The 18,359-nt window shown below is 43.9% G+C and overlaps 1 protein-coding gene across 1 annotated transcript; it reads right to left on the bottom strand.

Moving 5' to 3' along the window:
* Nucleotides 1-6,955: 6,955 nt before the first annotated feature.
* On the bottom strand, nt 6,956-16,496 carry e2f7 (E2F transcription factor 7). Its single transcript, XM_083691879.1, has 14 exons — nt 16,433-16,496; nt 15,752-15,844; nt 15,140-15,454; nt 14,577-14,742; nt 13,874-14,119; nt 12,326-12,484; nt 12,081-12,218; nt 11,761-11,946; nt 11,421-11,505; nt 10,538-10,632; nt 10,284-10,495; nt 8,745-8,937; nt 8,083-8,474; nt 6,956-7,206 (listed from the first exon to the last, which is right to left on the bottom strand). Exons 2-14 carry the CDS (start codon nt 15,842-15,844, stop codon nt 7,060-7,062), a joined length of 2,427 nt encoding a protein of 808 aa, XP_083548005.1. The 5' UTR covers nt 16,433-16,496; the 3' UTR covers nt 6,956-7,059.
* Nucleotides 16,497-18,359: the final 1,863 nt, after the last annotated feature.

Here is an 18,359-nt window from a genome sequence, read left to right as displayed (position 1 = left end):
GTGGCATTTAACTTGTCTCAGGGGAGATATCCATTATGAAACTCACACACACCACTGACTTGTACACACAGCAGCGACAGCAGCAAATACACTTTTTCAACTCCCCCTGTTCCTATATGTGCGTCCCTTTAACAGGAAGCGTATGTGTACAGTACAATACATTTGTCAGTGGTAATGGATGACTGTAGTCAGCCTCCCCACACATACCATTGTCTGAGAGCCCCATTTTTGATGAATGCTTCTCTAGTTAGTCGTGAAGAGAGAGTTCAAGAGACTAGTCATCAAACAGCGGTTTATCCTCCCCACTCGAAGGTCAGGGGTTGCAACCGTATCCAGAGGCACACTTTCGTCAGACTTTGACGTCATTGTGTGACCTTTGTGGACATCAAAGGCATACGATGAAGCACAGTCACATCCCTTCTCTCAAGACCAACAGAGGTTCAGCCTGAGGTGTCAAGAGAGAAGTCTCCCATGCGGTCACTCTCAGGCTGGAGGCCATCTCCTAGGAAAGAGGAGGGAGTGTTGAATATTGTTTGGGTGAATATTTACCCTTCTGTCTGTTTCAGTTGTCCCAAACATAAGCGCTGTATATGATCGATTGTTTAACGGTTTGAAATGTGCCACGTAACCAAGATGGCGCCCAGGGTCGGCTACGATAGGATTCTGTCCCGTGTGCGAAGACAGCAGCTGGCTCAGCTAGGCTGTGCAGTTAGTTTGCTCAGCTGGAACTGAGACTGCTTGACAGAGAATGGAAAATGTGCAGTACTTTATACGATCAGAGGATCAGAGGAATGTTTTTTTGGTGTCAAAACATTTCAGAATGCTCTCTGATAGCAGATTATCTGGAGATGGAGCATGGGGAGTATGAGTTGTAATAACCAGTATTTTACCTTTTCTTCACCAGTCAAATTGCAACCATCTGGTCTTGCTACTTGGTTGATGGATGAATTATAAGAGATGGAAAAAGCATGCCATTTGAAACACAGAAAATCAGCAGAAAGATAAGGAGGTTTATTTCGAAGCACTGTTTACTTCAAGGGCTATATTTGAATGAGAATGGTCACTGTTCCCCTCTGCTGATTTGGGCGGCGATCTGAGCTCCTCTGAATTTCTCTCCAATAAATGAAAGGCATCACTGAGTGCCAAGGACATCAAGGTGTAATACGATACTGTAATGAACAGGCAGAACACTCCACAGACTGGGACACTAAATGGCTCTGTGACCATGGAGACGTGTGTGAGCCAGGACTTGGCTCTAGGTGATTCGTGGTGACACACTGGGAGTTGACTGATGTGGGTGAATTCAGTTCTCTAATGTAGATAAATGAGTTGTAGGCTCGATGAATGGGAAATTAAAGACTTTGCAGACATTGAGAAGCAGTCATTATTTTCCATTGAAGTAGACCTCATTTTCCATAAGATGTATTACTCGTGTAAAAACAAACTAGGATTTATTCAAATAAAATCGATTGCTTGAGCACATTTGTTTCAAAAACTGAAACACATTAGCCAAAATGACAGATTTGATTTGCAAAATGCACTAGACAAACCTTAAATACATCAAACAAAACCAACTACCTGCGTCAAAACATACAACTTAGCTAATGAAAAGTTATTTCATTCAATCGTTACACAGTGGCCCAAAAAATACAACTATCAATATACCCTAACATGGTTAACCCTCTTTTATACGTCTGTGTCATTTGTTGATACTAATTATAGTATGCACCATGAAAGACAAGTAAACATATGATTACAGCATGGGCTGTATTCTTTTTTCCGAAAATTATTTGACCAAAGATGACCAATGCAGAAAGAATGTCACTCAGGGGCATGAATACCCAGAAACAAAAGGAGCGTACAGAGTACTCTCTCTCTACGGAGAGTACCATTCAGTAACCACACGGGTGTGGTGGAAAGCAACATTGACGAAGCGGGACATGTCAGGCCTCACCAGCCCTCTCTCCTCTGGTGGTACCACTCTCTGGTGCAATGCATCAAGAAATGTGAGGAGACGTTCTGGATTATATGGGCCACAGCATTGTATGAAACACAGCATTTATGTAAACATAAATGTAAGAAAAGGCATTACAGTGACGAACCCTTACCTGTACATACTGGAGTCTAGTCTCTTTCACGCAGTCACTTTCTTTGTAATGGGACCGTGTCAAGTTGTTTCATTCCCACTTTGTGTCTTTTAAGAACCTGATCAATCGCGGTCAAACTCACACTGTTGACATTTGTGAAGATGTGATCTTGAATGACTGCTGTCTGGATCCCTCGCAATCTTATGGAATTGTTGGCAACAACCATATCCACGATGGCTGTGCCGTAGTGAAGACTTGACCTCTTCCACCAGCAGTGTGGTTGTCTCTGAATCATATAAATACAGTAAATATGTACAAACTGTGACATTTTGATGGTCACATGAAGGGCATTGAGAACAGCTGTTTTACACATTGTACTGTATACAGTACAGTAATACTGAAATACAGTGTGATATAGCATTGTAACTTTAAGTGATATGGCAAACGGTTTCGTTCAGCCATTGTGCTTTCTAGAGAATTAGAGCCATTTCACCCTGTGATCAATGTGTGTCACTCTAATCCACCTGCGTGGGACAAAATGGGACACACACAGTACAGTCAAATCTGCCCTTCAGCTCAACCCCCTCCTACTGCCCTACTTCTGTCACCTCTTTAGTTTTGCCATGCCTGAGTCCATCACAACGGATACAAATTCGAACTCTGTTTGACCTATAACAACCTTGTCTAAATTTAGAAACATTTGAGAGTGGGCACATGGGCCTGACCTCGGACGCCAGACCGCCTTGACCCTCCCCAGTGCTTGTGCCTAGGGCTACGGCTCTCAGCTGGAATGCAAATAATACGAGATGTCATTCAGAAAGAATGTATGGTGGTGGAGATGAAAAAGGCAGAGGGAAATATAATGAAGAACAGATGGAACAGGTAACGCACCTCTCTGGTCCTTTTATAGTCAAAAAACCCTGAAATGGTGGGTTGAGGGAATCCGAAGACTGAGGGAGAGAGGACCTCAAGTGTGTTTGAAGATGTTTGACCTCTACTGAGGTAACACTTTTGAGAAACAACACATTCACATGACTTCTATTAGTGTGCAATTCTAAAAATAAATACCCCTATGACGAAGTATTCTTCGTCATAGTGATAAAATTAGTCAACAGGGTGTCCTGCTTGTTAAAGGCCTCCATTACAACCATTAAGGTTGGTTATGGAGGGTTGGATCCATGCTTTGATGAGTAACAAATGTTTTCACTAATAACACCATTGGTAACTTCCTCACCCCACACATTCACAGCATGTGTTGATACAGTGCCTTCGGAAAGTATTCAGACCCCTTCACTTTTTCCACATTTTGTTGTGTTATAGACTCAATTTAAAATGGATTAAATTCAAAGAATTTGCCATCAATCCACACACAATACCCCAGAATGACAAAGCGAAAACAGGTTTTCGAAATTTCAGTCAATTTATTAAAAAATGAAATACAGAAATACCTCATGTACATAAGTATTCAGACCCTTTGCTATGAGACTCTTAAAATTATAGTCATCAACAATCAATGTGGAATAAGTGAAGGTGTCTGAATACTTTCCGAAGGCACTGTATCTGTATTCCTAACAAGGGTGAGCAAACTGTGAATAAATCAATTTATGGAGTATTGTTTTTCTATTGATGCACAGAGCAAATTCCACCTGATATTTGAGGAGGTTTTTCTAAAATGGTTTCCGCTCTGCAATCATAAGAACACATCCAGTCTTGTCTTCCAAAGAACTGCATCATAGTTGGCACTGTTGTTGAACATTAAAATGCACTAGTAAATGAAGTATTGGCTGCTGCTCTCCTGTCTGGTTTAGAAGTCATATTAGGTAATTGTTTCCTCCAGACAAAGATATTGTTACTATTTTGAGCTTTGTTATTCATTGAATTTATTCCAATTATAACTCTGAACGTCATTGTGATGCAACCATGATCTCTTGATGGATATCCATCTGTTTCTAAAGATGACTCCAGGACTGATGCTGTATTAGATTACTTCTATCAAATGCTGTACATAATCTTGTTATTTGGTCTAAATTGAGATCATCATTTTGAATCATAGTAGCTTTAACTGGGAAAAAAAGAAAAACCTTCCTAGTCCTCTCTCAGTAATTATTAATCACACCACTGTGCACCCTGGTCTCTCAACCTGAGTTGGTTTGAAAACTGATGCTCAGCATGTTTTCGACCAACAAGCATAGTCCTCTGATACAGTCCAAGTGAATCATTCATGAAGTTTACTGATGATAAATAAAAAGTAAAAGTTTTCATGAAAAGCATTAAAAGTGGTCCCCACATTGACTGACTCCAATCCGGCGGGCCCGGTGGCGTGCACTTTTGATTTTTCATAGAGCCCATTTCTGCTTCTGTAAACACAGACATCATAAATTGCCTCAGGGCCAAGGAAACAGCCATAGGCAATGTTCCCTACAAACTCGCCGGCAGGCTTAAATGACTAATGGCTGCATAAAGCATGTCTCAACAGTAAACGTACACAGTATTCCCAGGCAGAAGTGATCTAGAGGCCCACTGAGTGCAGTTTTCCCCCCATGCCAGGTCTGAACGCCGGAGTAGCAACAGGACATCAATGAATATGTTTCAGCTAAGCAAAACTGCACTGCTTGAACTTTGAATTGGAGAAACAGTCGTCTGCATTTCCTCAGTGTGAAAGTGTAGAAATACCATATTGGTCAGTTGGTATGGCTCAGGCTGTAGGTGAGGAAAGTGATACCATGTCATTAAATGGAATGGTAAATTAATTGAGTGCCCCTGCCCCCCCCCCCCCCCCCCGCCTATAATGTTAATTCCCCCATCTGCAGTATGTTTATGATGTCGTAAATACCGACAAGGCCTAAACACGAACCTATTGGCAGCAACCCATCACAGGTTTATTACCCGTTATAAAGTAACTGATAGATCTGCAGGCACACCGACAGGATGCCCTCTGACCTCTTATTATCTGCACAGCTTTGATAGGCTCTCGAGGGCTGAGTCTCCTCTCCATCTCAAAACAAACTGGAGAAGACCTAAGGTTCCTACTTTGTCCTCCAATACGTCTTGAGAAGGAGCTGAAGAGACAGGAGGGATCGAGGAAAACACTTAGATTTGGCAAAGGAGGAGTCATCATCATTTGGTTCCTGACAGAAATGACCATGGTGTGCTGCCATCTATTGGTCAATGTACTCAATGACACCCCAGTGTCAGTGCATATGTCATAATCCTGTATGAAATGCAAAAATCTGATGTTCATATTTCTTGTGTTTAACAAAGCCTATTGCATTCTTCCAAAACGCTAAATGAAAGGCCGTTGGGTACTTTTTGATGCTTTTTATTACAAAGTTTGTGGATGCATGAAAAAAACATTTTGGCCTGTAAGCTGTTACATATAGCAAGCAAGCACAGCTAAAGCAACAGTTCAAGTGTTGTAATATTAAAAAAGGTTTTCTACAAAGCAGCAGACGGTAAACTACAGAAACTAGCAGTGCAATTAATAAATGATACTGTAGGAAGCAGCATTAAATTAACAAACATTCCACATTTCAAGGCATTGAAGTAATGATGGAAAAATATATGAATACAATATACAAAAATAGTTACTAGTAAAATAAAAAGATGACTGTACATTTAAGCTACACATCCACAGTTTCAAGTAGATGGTCTGCACCTTTTGGTGTAATATTACTATCCTCAATTACTCCCAAAATGATTCAAGAGAGGCTAACTATAATGCATCCATCGTTTAATGCATTTAATACAGTACTTCGATATTTCACTTACCAGTAAATACCACTGGATAACTCAAGTAATTCAAGTATCATGGAACATCAAATAATTTCACATTTAGTTGTAACTTTGCATGCTGTCTCATAAGCAGATATATTGACCGAGAGAGGTACGCTAACATTTGGCATAGTATCTTTAAAGCAGAGGTATTACAAACCTGTAAACCATATTGATGTTGTAATCATAACCTTTAGAGTGACCAAGTTACCAGTCTTTGTACCGAAAACCCTGGCAGCCATTTTGTAGGGTCTATTTCTTTAGTCAGTAAACAGTACAAGCACCAAGTCGATCCCTTTTAGTCTCTTCCCGGTCAAACAGGAAGGTTGTGTTCCCCAATCTGCTGCTCTGGCTACCCTGACGTTTAGACCTAATTGGCTTAATGAACAAGCAGTGGTTTTTAAACCTCTCTGGAGATGCTTCAGTGAGCTACTAAGAGTGCACGTGAGAGACTTCGTGAGAAGCTTAGTATGACATCATCTTCCACAGCAGCCACTGAAATGTGTTAAAGGAAGACTTTCAGCTTCCATGGATATTCTTAGTAGTCCTAACCTATGATCAACTGTTTGGTGTTTTCCTACTGATATCTTTTGGATGAGTCCCTACGGGGGAAAGCTAAAGAGACATTCTCTCTCTAAAAATCAGACTTACATTCTTAAATACTTAGTGCGAAGAAAGTAACATCATAAGAATTGTTACTTTACAGTCCCAATATTCGACATATATATATTAGCTAATATATAAATAACGTTGGAATAGGATACAGGTAATGGGGGAATTACCAAGGTAGCTCAATCATGTTTCTAGGGGATAAGGCTGAAATACATAAAGCATTACTCGTGTGTGTACCTCACTGCTACCACAGGAGGGCAGTATAACAAAGACAATACTGCTTCACTGATTCCTTTGACGGTTATCTGTGTCTCACAGTCCAATCATGAGGCACTTTGAGAACGTACCGTATAAACCAGCATTCACTGACTGGCCCTAAGGTGAAGCACCAGTGGTTTCAAACCGACACAGAAGTAAAACACAAAGCTAACACCTGAGCCTCACTGTATGGGGAGCAGACCCCTGTTAGCTTAGTCAGCAGCACATTTAGCAAGCGGCGTGCTCCGTTTGCCCATTCCATGTAGGCACTGTTTTAAATGTCCTCTGGCTCCGAAACGCTAGGCACGCCCCAATATAGACTCCTAGGCTTCTAATTGGCCGGTGGGTGGCCGATATCCAGTCTCCTCTGGGCAGAGCCTTTTCGGCGGGCGACGGGGGCCGATCCCAACGTCCCTGGCGTCTGGAAGAAGGCCTTGGAGCCTCCGACGGCTACAGCCTCTTTGGGAGTCAGTGGTGTCTGAGGAGGGGGAGAGAGAGAGAGAGAGAGACAAGAGTCAGCTATGAGGCACCAAAACCACACGGTTAGGGAAAGCTGCATCTGCAGCATGTCTCACTAAAGACAAATAATCAACACTGGCAGAGGAGTATCAGTTTGACAGTGTTCTCAATACCCCCTCCCTCCCTCCCCCCTCTCAAATACCAGCCTTAGAAAATACCACAATTCTAGTGAAAAGTTTTTCCACTGTCGGGGGGGGATAAGTTTCAGCTATAACAGGGCACTGAAAAACATTTACAGTGTATGCATTTAAAAGCAGAGCAAGCCAACAATGGCAACCTAAAAAAACCTAACGCTTTCTTTAACTTTAAACTTCATTCCATTAATTGATTCAGTGTTCTGAGTTGGAGCTTATAGCAGCAGAGGGAGACTATGCGCAAGGATGATTAATGCAATAGGTTGATGTACTCGTTGGCTTGTCCCGTCATTAATAACCGTCCCTTCATTTGGTGCCCAAGAGGGAGTCTGAGAGCTGTTCTATGAGGTGCAGGGAGACATCATCAGAGCTATGTTGGGCTGCAAAACCAGGGGCATTAATTGCTTTTTAATGGCCTATAGATTAATCAACCCTTACTAAGGTGACACAAGCAACATTTTAATTTCAGTATTCTAAAGAGGAGGGATACATAACCAAAGAAACGCTGAACTGCATGCAGAGATGCTGTTCAACATGATAAACTGAGTCAGGTTTGACATTTTGAGGGTGGCTGATAACACAAAGGTTGTACATCTTGTGACAGCATAAATCATACTGGCCCATTTTAATGTTAGCTTCCCAAAAAGGATCAGTAGTGGATGTCTGTCTGTACGTACTGGGTGTCCGCTGGTCGGTCCTACCTGTGGCTCTTTCAGGGGGAGGGAGACAGACTGTCTGGGCTCCAAGGGTGAGTGTGGAGGGAGAGATCCTGACCCCAACAGCCCTGCCTGCTCTGGGCTACAGAGGGCAGGTCCTGACCCATTAAACTCTGTGGTCCCAGCAACAGCAAAGTGCCCGGAACTGACCACGAAGTGGGCCGGAGACATAACGGAGGGCATGTTGAAGTTGAGGTTGGCGTGGGGGGCGTCAGCGCCCGCTGCCTGGAGGCCATTGGCCATGAGTGGGTAAGAGGAGAGGGCAGAGGAGGGCACCAGGACGTAGGGCATGGCCAGGGTGGGCATGCTGCCAGGCGGCAGAGTCAGACTGCCTGGCGATTGGCTAGCGGAGAGCAGGAAGTTCAGACTGTTGAGACCTGGAGGGGATAGATATAGAATAATAGAAGTTGTGAGTCGTCAGCCAAAATCATCATATTGCCGTCATTCAGAGGGCCACTGCTCCTCAGACAGTCTGGCATCCCAACATCTGTACTAATACTAGCATACTTGCTAACATAGTATGAGGTTATGTTTTTAACATACTCAAAAGGAATGCTAGTAGTGGTATTGTTTTAGCCAAGCATGGTAAAAAGGCTGGGACTACAGTACAGTGTAAGGGAGTTGTTTTCAGTAAGACCTTGACGTACCTGCAGAGTTGGGCACGTAGAGGTAGTGTGAAGGCTGAGTGAGGTCCTTGGGGCTGTGTCTGCCCACTTCCCCGTCTCTGACTGCCCTTGATGGGGGCTCCTCTCTGGGCAGCATCCTTTGGTGGCTGGGGGAAGTCCTTGGACTGGTTGTCCGCAAGCTGTTCCCGGTCTCCTTCCATCCGTCCGCACTCCTCTGTAAAATGAAAACAGAGAATCAACCTCTCGCTGTTGAGGAGCATGAAAGGAAGATCCTCTCCCTCATGGGCGGGCGAGAGATAAATAAAACAAATGTCTTCAGGACTCAGCCTTCAAACCATTTGAATGCGGCCCTCCCACTGCATCGCTCCCATGCGCATCCTTGCCTTAATCTAACTTATTTTAATGCGCTTTGATCACGCTTTCCACCCAAATAATGATTCGTATCAAAACTAATGAAAATGCATGCCTCATTTCCCAGTCCTAATGTTTATGCTAACTGCTGAAGTGCAGACTAATGATACGCTTATTTTGCAGAGTGACTTAGCTTGAGGCAAAGGTACTGGTGCTCCTTTCCTAGGCATACAGAGTACACCTAAAATAGCACTTCACTTCATATCTCCTTGGTTTCTCTAAAAGCGCATGGTTAGATTAACAGTATGGGCTTTTACAATTAAAAAACACCCCCATACATCATCAAAATGATAATGCCATAGCGTTTAATTATGACTGAAATGACTTATTCTAGTCAGTGGGCATGCAGTGCTGGTTCATATTTTAAATTAATGGTCCACTTTCGGGGGATCATTAACAAGCTTTTCTGACCGTCAGGGACAAATTAAACTGGAGAATAGATCATGATGGAAATGCTGAAATAACATTATCCTCTAAACATTGAAAAAAAAGTTTACTTTCATTTTCAATAAATCTCCATTGCGTATCTAATCTATAACTTTACGGAGCAGTCTGAGAATAACTGCAATCGAAGACGTTTATCACATAACACATAAACGGGCGCGTTCATCTGAGTTATGCCTTTCACCTTCACATGTAATGAACCTCTTAATTCAGAGATGAAAATGAAATGAAACTACCCCATCCCCAGAAAACATCCCAGTAAGTGAACCATTCGGGGATTCCGCTGCTCAGACAGACTCCCCTCTGACTCCACACACTTCCAGCACACGTGTTGAACCAAAGCAATCAAGGACAAAGTTAGGGGCGACTGTAACCGCGAAAGTCATCTTTCATTTCCGGTCTAATTTAAGCCCCCTGACAGTTGTCTGAAGAAGCGTGATTGTCTTCCCAGCAACTGTATGAGTCACTCACATGGTGGGTAAACGAAGCCAGGGCATCGCAGACAGAGAAGCTTGTTATTGACAATACATGCAGAACACTGGTCACCTTGGAGACCAACCACTGAGTCATTAAGACAGAGACGTGAGTCGGATCACCATGGTTATAGGAAATATAGGTCCTATTTCATTTTGAGCTTAGCGATGCTCATTAAAAACCTGGGCGGTACAATAAATGTATCCACCATCTTGTCTTAACAAAACTCACCTTCTCAGATGACTCCTGCTTGTCTCTCTTCGACCCCATCTCCTCCTCGTCATCATCGTCCCTCTTCCTCTTTCCCAGGAAGGCCTCCCTGGGTGACATCTGACCTTCCGTGGTCCTGTCGAGCCCCTCCTGCGCTGTCGGACCCCCGTACAGCATGACCACTGAGGGCTGGGAGAGGCTGGGCAGGTAGGCCAGGTGGTGGTGGTGGTGGTGGGGGGAGAAGGACAGGGGTGGGGGTGGGGGGCCGTAGGGACTCTCAGGGTGGATGGGGACAGCCAGGGGGGCTAGGCTGGGGGAGTGGAGGAGGGGGCTGTCGGTGGGAGTCCGCAGTCCGGTGCTGGGCTGTGCACTGCAAATACAATGACAAGGAGCCATGACATGAGATTCTCTTATACTCCTCTCACATACGATTTCTACTCATAGACATAGGTGGCAACATTGTCTGGTGTAACACAAACCCAAAACAATGTGGTGACCGTGCATAGCTTGTATTCAGATTGCGAAACCAGATTTCAATTGGATCCTATTGTAAACGCATTCTCTGCTTGTCTCAGCAGTTTGGAGGCATCCTAAACCTCCTCTCATCCCCTCTCCAAAACCGCTCAGCGCAGCATCAGCCTTGAGACTGGTCTGTGGCTTGGCCACCAGTGAGGGAACCACCGCTGCAGACACTGCAGAACACACTTCCCTAGCAGAAACACTATAAAACAACAGTCCCAGAGACACTCCTGCCAACTTGCGTAAAAACCCAGCCTAAAGCTAGAAACGAGAGCCAACACAAACACGATGGTCAGGAGTCACATTCGGAGCTAAACATTCAACAAACCCTTTATGAATTCAACCAACTGTGCAACGTGGACCAATAATAGTTTCAGTGACTTTCAGTCGGCCTATTAAAACCCTCAGCCAGGAGTCTCTGGAGCTGGACATTTGCACGCATCGTGTCCTTTAAGGGACCCGGTTCCTGAGCTCCAACTAACTATGCACCGCATACGTTTACCAATGTTTTATTCACTGGCAGCCATGTTTTCCCATGGTCAATACAACCAACGAGCTACTGTGGTCCTTAGCAACAAATATGATTCAAAGCCGGAGTTGGTGGTGATTGAAGCTGCTGCAGCAAGTGTATGTACTCACTCTATAGTGTTCCCAAACTGCAGTCGGCACACTGCGCTGTTGCTCACACACTTTTTGGAGTAGTCCACGGGCTGGGGGAGCAGACCTGAGCAACACAGACAGTAGACATACATTACTTTCCAGGAAATTACATTGAAAGTTCTCAATGACCAGTGTGAAGAGCGTGACGAGTCACTAGTCAGAAATGGCAGTGACGGGTAAGGAATGTCATACAAAGTCTGACTTGAAGGGCTTTGGGGGGGGGGGGGGGGGGACTCGTTAAGTCTCCCATTTGAGTGTCCTGAACGGCGGAGACCCCAGTGTTTTACTCTTGTTGTGGTTGGTTATGTGCCACACTTACTGGTTAGCTCTCTGCGCGGGCTGCTGGGAGCTGAGTTGACCCGGCGCTGGTTTGCCACAGAGGTGGGCACAACACTGAAGGAGGCGTGCCGAGCCAGCTTCTGCTTCCTGCTGCCCAGAGCCGCCATTGGGTGTGTGTCTGCATGGGCCTCTTGGGGAACAATGGCCGTCACAGCCTCAGAATCCTCTGTAAAAAAAAAAAAAAAAGGATCAGTTAGTTTGTTTTAGTATTGGTCAATAGCTATTTTTTCTTGTTGTTAGTATTGAAGTCCCATTCATGCCCATCAAATCTATAGAAAAAGTGATATCAGTCAGTATTACCATTGCTGGTTAGGAAGTCTGCAGGTCCGATCCATTTGAATGCTGGCTTCCTCCCTCTCTCCTCCCGGACATGGACCTTCTTTATCAGTCCCAGGCTCGTCAGGACATTGGCGATGTCATACAACCGCCGGACCTTAGCTGAAAATAAAATACAATACAAATTGTAACATTGTTCCATAACGGCACAGAGCATCCCAGTCTATGTGGTGTCTGTTGGTATGCAGGACTGATATTGTGGTTCTTACTCTTGTACTTGCTGTGGCTGGCCGTATCCTGGCTCTCCTCGATGAGGACCTTGGCGGCCACGTCCAGAGTGACCGTCTGGGTCTTGGACACCAGGAAGAGCATGACAAACTTCTGACTCATGATGCGCAGGGACTTGTCTTTCCTCTTGTTGGCGGCCGCTGCATATGAACCAGCAATGAACCAGCAATCAGTGTTAAAGTACAACGTTATGTGCTACAGTGAATTATTATAAAAGGTATCTTTAGTGTGTCACGGAGTTACCAGGCGTCGAAATGTAATCATTCTGGCCAAGTGTGTAGATATTCGTATCTACTGAAAGTTGCCTGTTTGTTACTCCTGATTTCTGCTGATACAGGACTTGAGTTACAAGTCAAACAAGCCCACCAACAGCAAACCACAATGACTGTACAATGATTGTACCACAATGAGCCATGAATATGAAGCACAACACTTCTCTATTCAACAAACCTACACCCTCCTCCCCCTGGGGGTGACGCCAAAGAGACAGCTTTGTCACCAGTGCCTTGACGAAGGACTAGCTGGGCACCCAGCATTCTAACAGGAAGTGAGGTAGCAGACCCAGTGCTCTGCAGGAAGCTAGCACCACGGCAACCACTGCCTCCAGGGAACAGAAGCTTTGGTTCTCAGTTAGCGGCACACAGCTACTTGCGTTGCCTAAGCTCAGCTTACTGTTGACACAACTCCAGTAACCTGCATTTAAAAAAGGTTTCAATACTCAAATCTACCTAGTGGAGGCCTTGACTTTCTGGCGGGAGGCAAATCTATTCTCAACACAAATACTAAAATATTGTCAATTACACCTAACAAACTAATTATCCAGCGGGGCACAAAAGCCCAAGTATCAATAGCTGTGTTTTTTGTGTAATTATTCCTCAATGGCAGAAAGTCCTCACGCAAATCTGTAGAGTGGAATAGTTGTAATTATTCCACGCCTCGCGAGGGCTTCAGGGGGTAATGCGTTCCAACACAGCAGCACCTCCAGCAAAATTAACACACTGTACTAAATTAACTCTCCACATTAGCCTTTAAGCCTAAGTAAATGAAAGCATTGCTTATAGCCATGGAGATGCCATAACACCCCCCCCCCCCCCCATTAGGATTAAGACTGATGGGATTATTTAGGTTACGGCATCGTTCACCTTTGTGTCAATGTAATGGGTCAGTGTGACGAAACATGGCAACAGCAATGAGGCTTGGTGACTTAGCTTCTGTGTTAAAGAACATATTAACTAGTTATCTATACAAACACTGGTTGAAGTGGGGGAGGGGTCTCTGTTTGACCAATAACGACAGTGTATTAGTGATCTATTACCCGCTACAATACGACAGACGGTTACATGATAGAATGTATGTCATTGTAGTTAACCAAACATGATTCTGATTTCCAGTAGGTGGATAGCCACACAAAATCCTCCCTTAGCAACAAACGGGGGGATGCATTGGTATCAATGAATGATTTACACTTGGGCTCACATCAGACTTGCATGTAATCCACCCCTCAGTCCCCCTCCTCGTCCCCTCCTCACCATAGCTGGAGTCTCCGTCCTCTGGTGTCTGTGTGGCCGTGTGCCCGCTCTCCGAGGCCCTGCCCTCTCTGGCCTGCTCCATGTGGACATGGTAGCGCTGCTGCCTGCCCAGGCCTTGCAGCTCGGCCAGGGTGTCCCCCAGCCGCTGCCTCCCGTTCCACACGTACTGGTTCTTCGCCACGCGGCCCACAATCATCAGCGACTCCAGCACGTTCACAATGTCGTAGATCCGACGACGCTCCACGCCTAATGAGACACAGTAATTAGGTGAGGTTAGCGACAAGATTCTCCCCCCCCTCCAAAAAAATAACGGTTTTCAAATGTGGCTGGAGCAACAGACAACATTGTGACAAAATGAGGTTTAAAGGTGTAGTGGGGACCACTGTCTCCATGCTGGAGCTCCTACTGTAATATCAGTCAAGGACATTGCTAGGTTTAAACAGTAGCTTGGTGCCATTCTGGAAGGTACAGTGGCATATGAGAGGTCTGCAATCAAAAGGAGTGTCCATAGCAACCACCTTCAAATCCATTAAGGCATACAACTTTGTGTAGCTCATGAAAGGGATTTTAGCCATTTCCATGATTTGTCTTTTCCCTCTGCTGTTTCCAATTAGAGCAGTTGCCTTGGCACCGGCCCAGTCTCAGAACCAGAGAGGAGAGGCAGAAAGCGGTTATCTCCCTTCCTGGTTTCACTGGCTCTTACCCAGGCTGGTGGCCACCTCGTCCAGTGATATGTTGATGGGCTCCGGGGATGCTGGGTAGTCTGGGTACAGGGCCAGGAACTTCTGGCACAGCAGGCCCAGGCTTTTCTGCTTCCTGCTCGGCTTCCTCTCACTGTCCTCCTCAGCCCCGTCCTCCACCACATCAAACTGATGAGACAGAAATGACATGATCAGGAATTGTAAAGAAATGACAGACACCCAGACCATGATTTATGTGAGTGCGTCTGTCCCCTAGTTTATGGCGCAATTGAATGCGAAATGAAGATTTGTAAACACAGATCACCAGAGTGGTGCTTTGATGCAATATCATATGATTTATACTAGCTTTTGGTGGCTAATCTTCCATAAAACCATAAATAAAATTCCATAAATTCCATCGAGATGAGAACTCTAATCGCAGATATGTTGTAAACCCGTCACCATAGGTTTTGCATGACATATTTAATCTTCATAAGGTCCATATTAGCTAGCCTCAACATGAGACTAAACGCTTATAGCGTCCTCCATTTCAGTTTAGGGGTGTCCGTGAGTTATCTGTGGGTACCTGGCAGTGATCATCCACCTCCACCTCCACCTCCTCCCCCACCTCCACTGTCTTCTCCCTCTCATTCTCAATGGGTCTGAACAGGACCTTCTTCATCTCCCTGTCCCGGATGTCTGGGCTAGCAGCGCTGATGAGCATCTTGAGATTGGCTGTGGGGGTCCAGGGTTCTGGATGAAGGTGGGCCCGGTCCGGGTGCTTGATTGGGGTGATGTGAACCAGCTCTGGGGTGGGAGGCATCCTGCTGTTCAGTAACATGGCTGCTATAGGCTCTGCCTTGTGTGGGGTGGTTCTCCTTCGCTCTACACAGATGTTCTCCTGAGAGAGACAGTGATGAGAATAGTGGTCGGGTGATATGAAATGTGGTACATTAACTGATAGTTAAGTACTGTACTGTAATTAACTGCAATTAACTGTCAGTCAAGTACATTCACTCATTAAGAATATAGTTTAAGAAATCATTGGTATTTGAAAATTATTAGCAATAAGAATTATAGAATCTATATAAGCATTAGTTATAAGAGGGGTTTGACTGAATATGTTATTCTGATCTGAAACATGTACAGTATTTTCACTAAGGCATGGTATATTTCACTATCAAGTATCTAAACTTACCTTCTGATCATGTTTGCCTCCAACTTCATCCACGTCAACTTTAGTCTTCTTCGGACTTATGAGATCTCTCAATGCTAGACATTCAACTTCCATCTGAAAAATTGTCAGTCATAAACCTCAGGAATTAGTAAAAATGCATATTGCATAGCATTCATTTGTCTCTAAATTGTGTACAAACATGATTATTGTTTCATGCAACATTCAGCAGAATATTAGGCTAATTACAAACGATCCATAACAGCTAATAAGGTCATGAGACATCAGTGGTCAGTTGATTTTGGCGCAAAGACCTTAGCCCACCTAGCCGGTGAGCTAACCTTGGCATAAGAACTGACTAGCAATCCCAAAATGACTTTCTATTTATTCTGACTCATTTTAATGCTTATCTTGTGTAAAACCCTGATAGCTTTTTCTGCATGATAGGACTGTCTCGGGATACAATGTCAGGCAAGTATTTTCTTGTGACAAAAGTGTCATTTAAAAGTCATCCAAAAGTAGCATGTATCATTCTAGCTAGTCAATAAAGGCAACACTGTGAATTCATCAACAAGTACTGTTATTTATTTGGTGCATAGCTAAAGAAATGTTACCTGTTCACTAGCAAGTTGGCTAATTTAGCTAGTCAATGATAATTATAGTAGCTAATAAAGCAAGACTAGGTAGACTGGTCGTTTTACTCACCTTCACTGTTTCCTACTAAGTGAAAGATCTCAACGTGTATCTCCAAATATATGACTTGTCGTTGGTAAGGTAAGTTGGTTTTTCAAATCAACATAATTTCCCTCTCTGAAATAAGCGGGCTGTCCTAAAATACCCTCCTGTATGAGCTATTCCTGTCCTGATACTGGCGTTGGAATTGCACTGATCAGGAATACTATCAAAAACACCCGCTAAAGCTTGTTTTCTGGCGCTCTCAAGCGTTTCACTCAGTCTAGCCAATCAACGTTTAAATATTTCGCTGCGTAATTCTCTTTTGTCCAATGGGCATAGGGCAACAACCACGCCTACAGAGGTTTATTGGCGGGGCACTCGGCGCGCTCTTGACTTCAGCTGAGAGCTGTCCAGTCTACTGTTCACAGGATTGGTGTTTGAGTGGCATAGGCGAGCACCTTTGAAACCCCTATTAATAACCCTAATAATCACAAAGGCTTTGTTGTGTCTATAGACCACGGACCCACTGCAGTTCCATTTAATTAGCTTGTGGGGCTCAGGGAAACAGATGGGACAGGAGAGTGGCGCAAATACTACCTATGACACCGCGCGAAAAGATGTAATGCGAGAAGCCCAGTCCTCAGGGTCCCGCCCTCAGGCGTTCCCCAGTCTCTGGATTTGCCCCAAAAAGTTCCCTATTCACTCTAATACAAATATGCCGCCAAATATTTCAGGTCGGCTGACTTTGGGGGAATAAAAGTTTTACATATTCCACATACAGGACTAATACAACATTGTGTTCAATATTGAACAATTTGAATTGTGGCAAAATACTTGCACAGATTAGCCTTTCCATCATTTTGCATTCACTGTCTACATTAATAGGATTTTCAATTTGAAACAGCATCATATTTTAGGTTTTGAAACCTGAACATTGGATTTCTCTGGCTGAGCAGGTCTATTTGTCAGACAAATGGAGTTGCTGTATCAGTGACACTACTATACATAATCACAGGTTAAAGGAGGGTAATGCAATCGTTTTTTTTGTAAAAGCATACACTAAGTACTTCTATTGTGAGATATTTCATACTCAATGTCCTCTGCAATGGCATCATTAAATCAATTTAAATCAAACTTTATTTATATAGCACATTTCGTACATAAATGCAATGTGCTTCACAAATCACTCGATCATATGGATGTATGTAGTAAATACAACTTTTTGCAACATGAGACATTGTCCACCTGATCAAACTAGGTCTATTCAGACTACTATTGTGTGCTGCCACTCATGTCATATCCAACTTCTTTATGCATTCTTTATTAAAGAAATAAAGAGGCTGCAAATTGTTGATGTGTACTGGATTGGATGCATTTTGGATTAAATTGAGATTGATCAGAGAAAAATATCCTCTGGAATTCAGTCACATTACATTTGGTAGGATAAGGGTAGAGCATCAGTTGCACTTTTGGCTTCTTAAGGCCTCCCACACTCTAATTGGCTTTGAATGCCATCCTGACATTTCCCCAACCGGTCTCTGGAAAATCAATGTATATTAGTCTGAGTGTGAGCCAATTGCAGCCGTTTAACGATTCTAAAAATGTCTTGTGACAACATTTTGCTAACATTTTAGATCAGGCTCAATAAATACAAAAAACAACTTTAGTTTTAATATTCTAACTTTTAATATTTGGACTATTATTATCCGTTTCTGGGCATCAGCTTTTTCAGTTATTCCAATATGAGAAAAATATTCATAATCAACCGAAAAACAATGTGCATTGTGCAGCCATAATGGGATGCTACCACCCGTTTTGCATACAAATGAAGCCCTGGTCAAAGAGGAGAAGTCTGGCAATGGAGAGCACCTCGGCAGTATCCCAGCAGCCCATTCTGCCATGTCATTGCCAATTAGAGACCACAATAGCCGAGACCCTAATGGTGTAACTGTGTCGT

The sequence above is a fragment of the Argentina silus genome (assembly GCF_951799395.1).
Source record: "Argentina silus genome assembly, chromosome: 20".
Taxonomy (NCBI): Eukaryota; Metazoa; Chordata; class Actinopteri; order Argentiniformes; family Argentinidae; genus Argentina; species Argentina silus.
The sequence above is the reverse complement of the archived record's forward strand: the minus strand, read 5'-3'. Positions and strand labels throughout refer to the sequence as shown.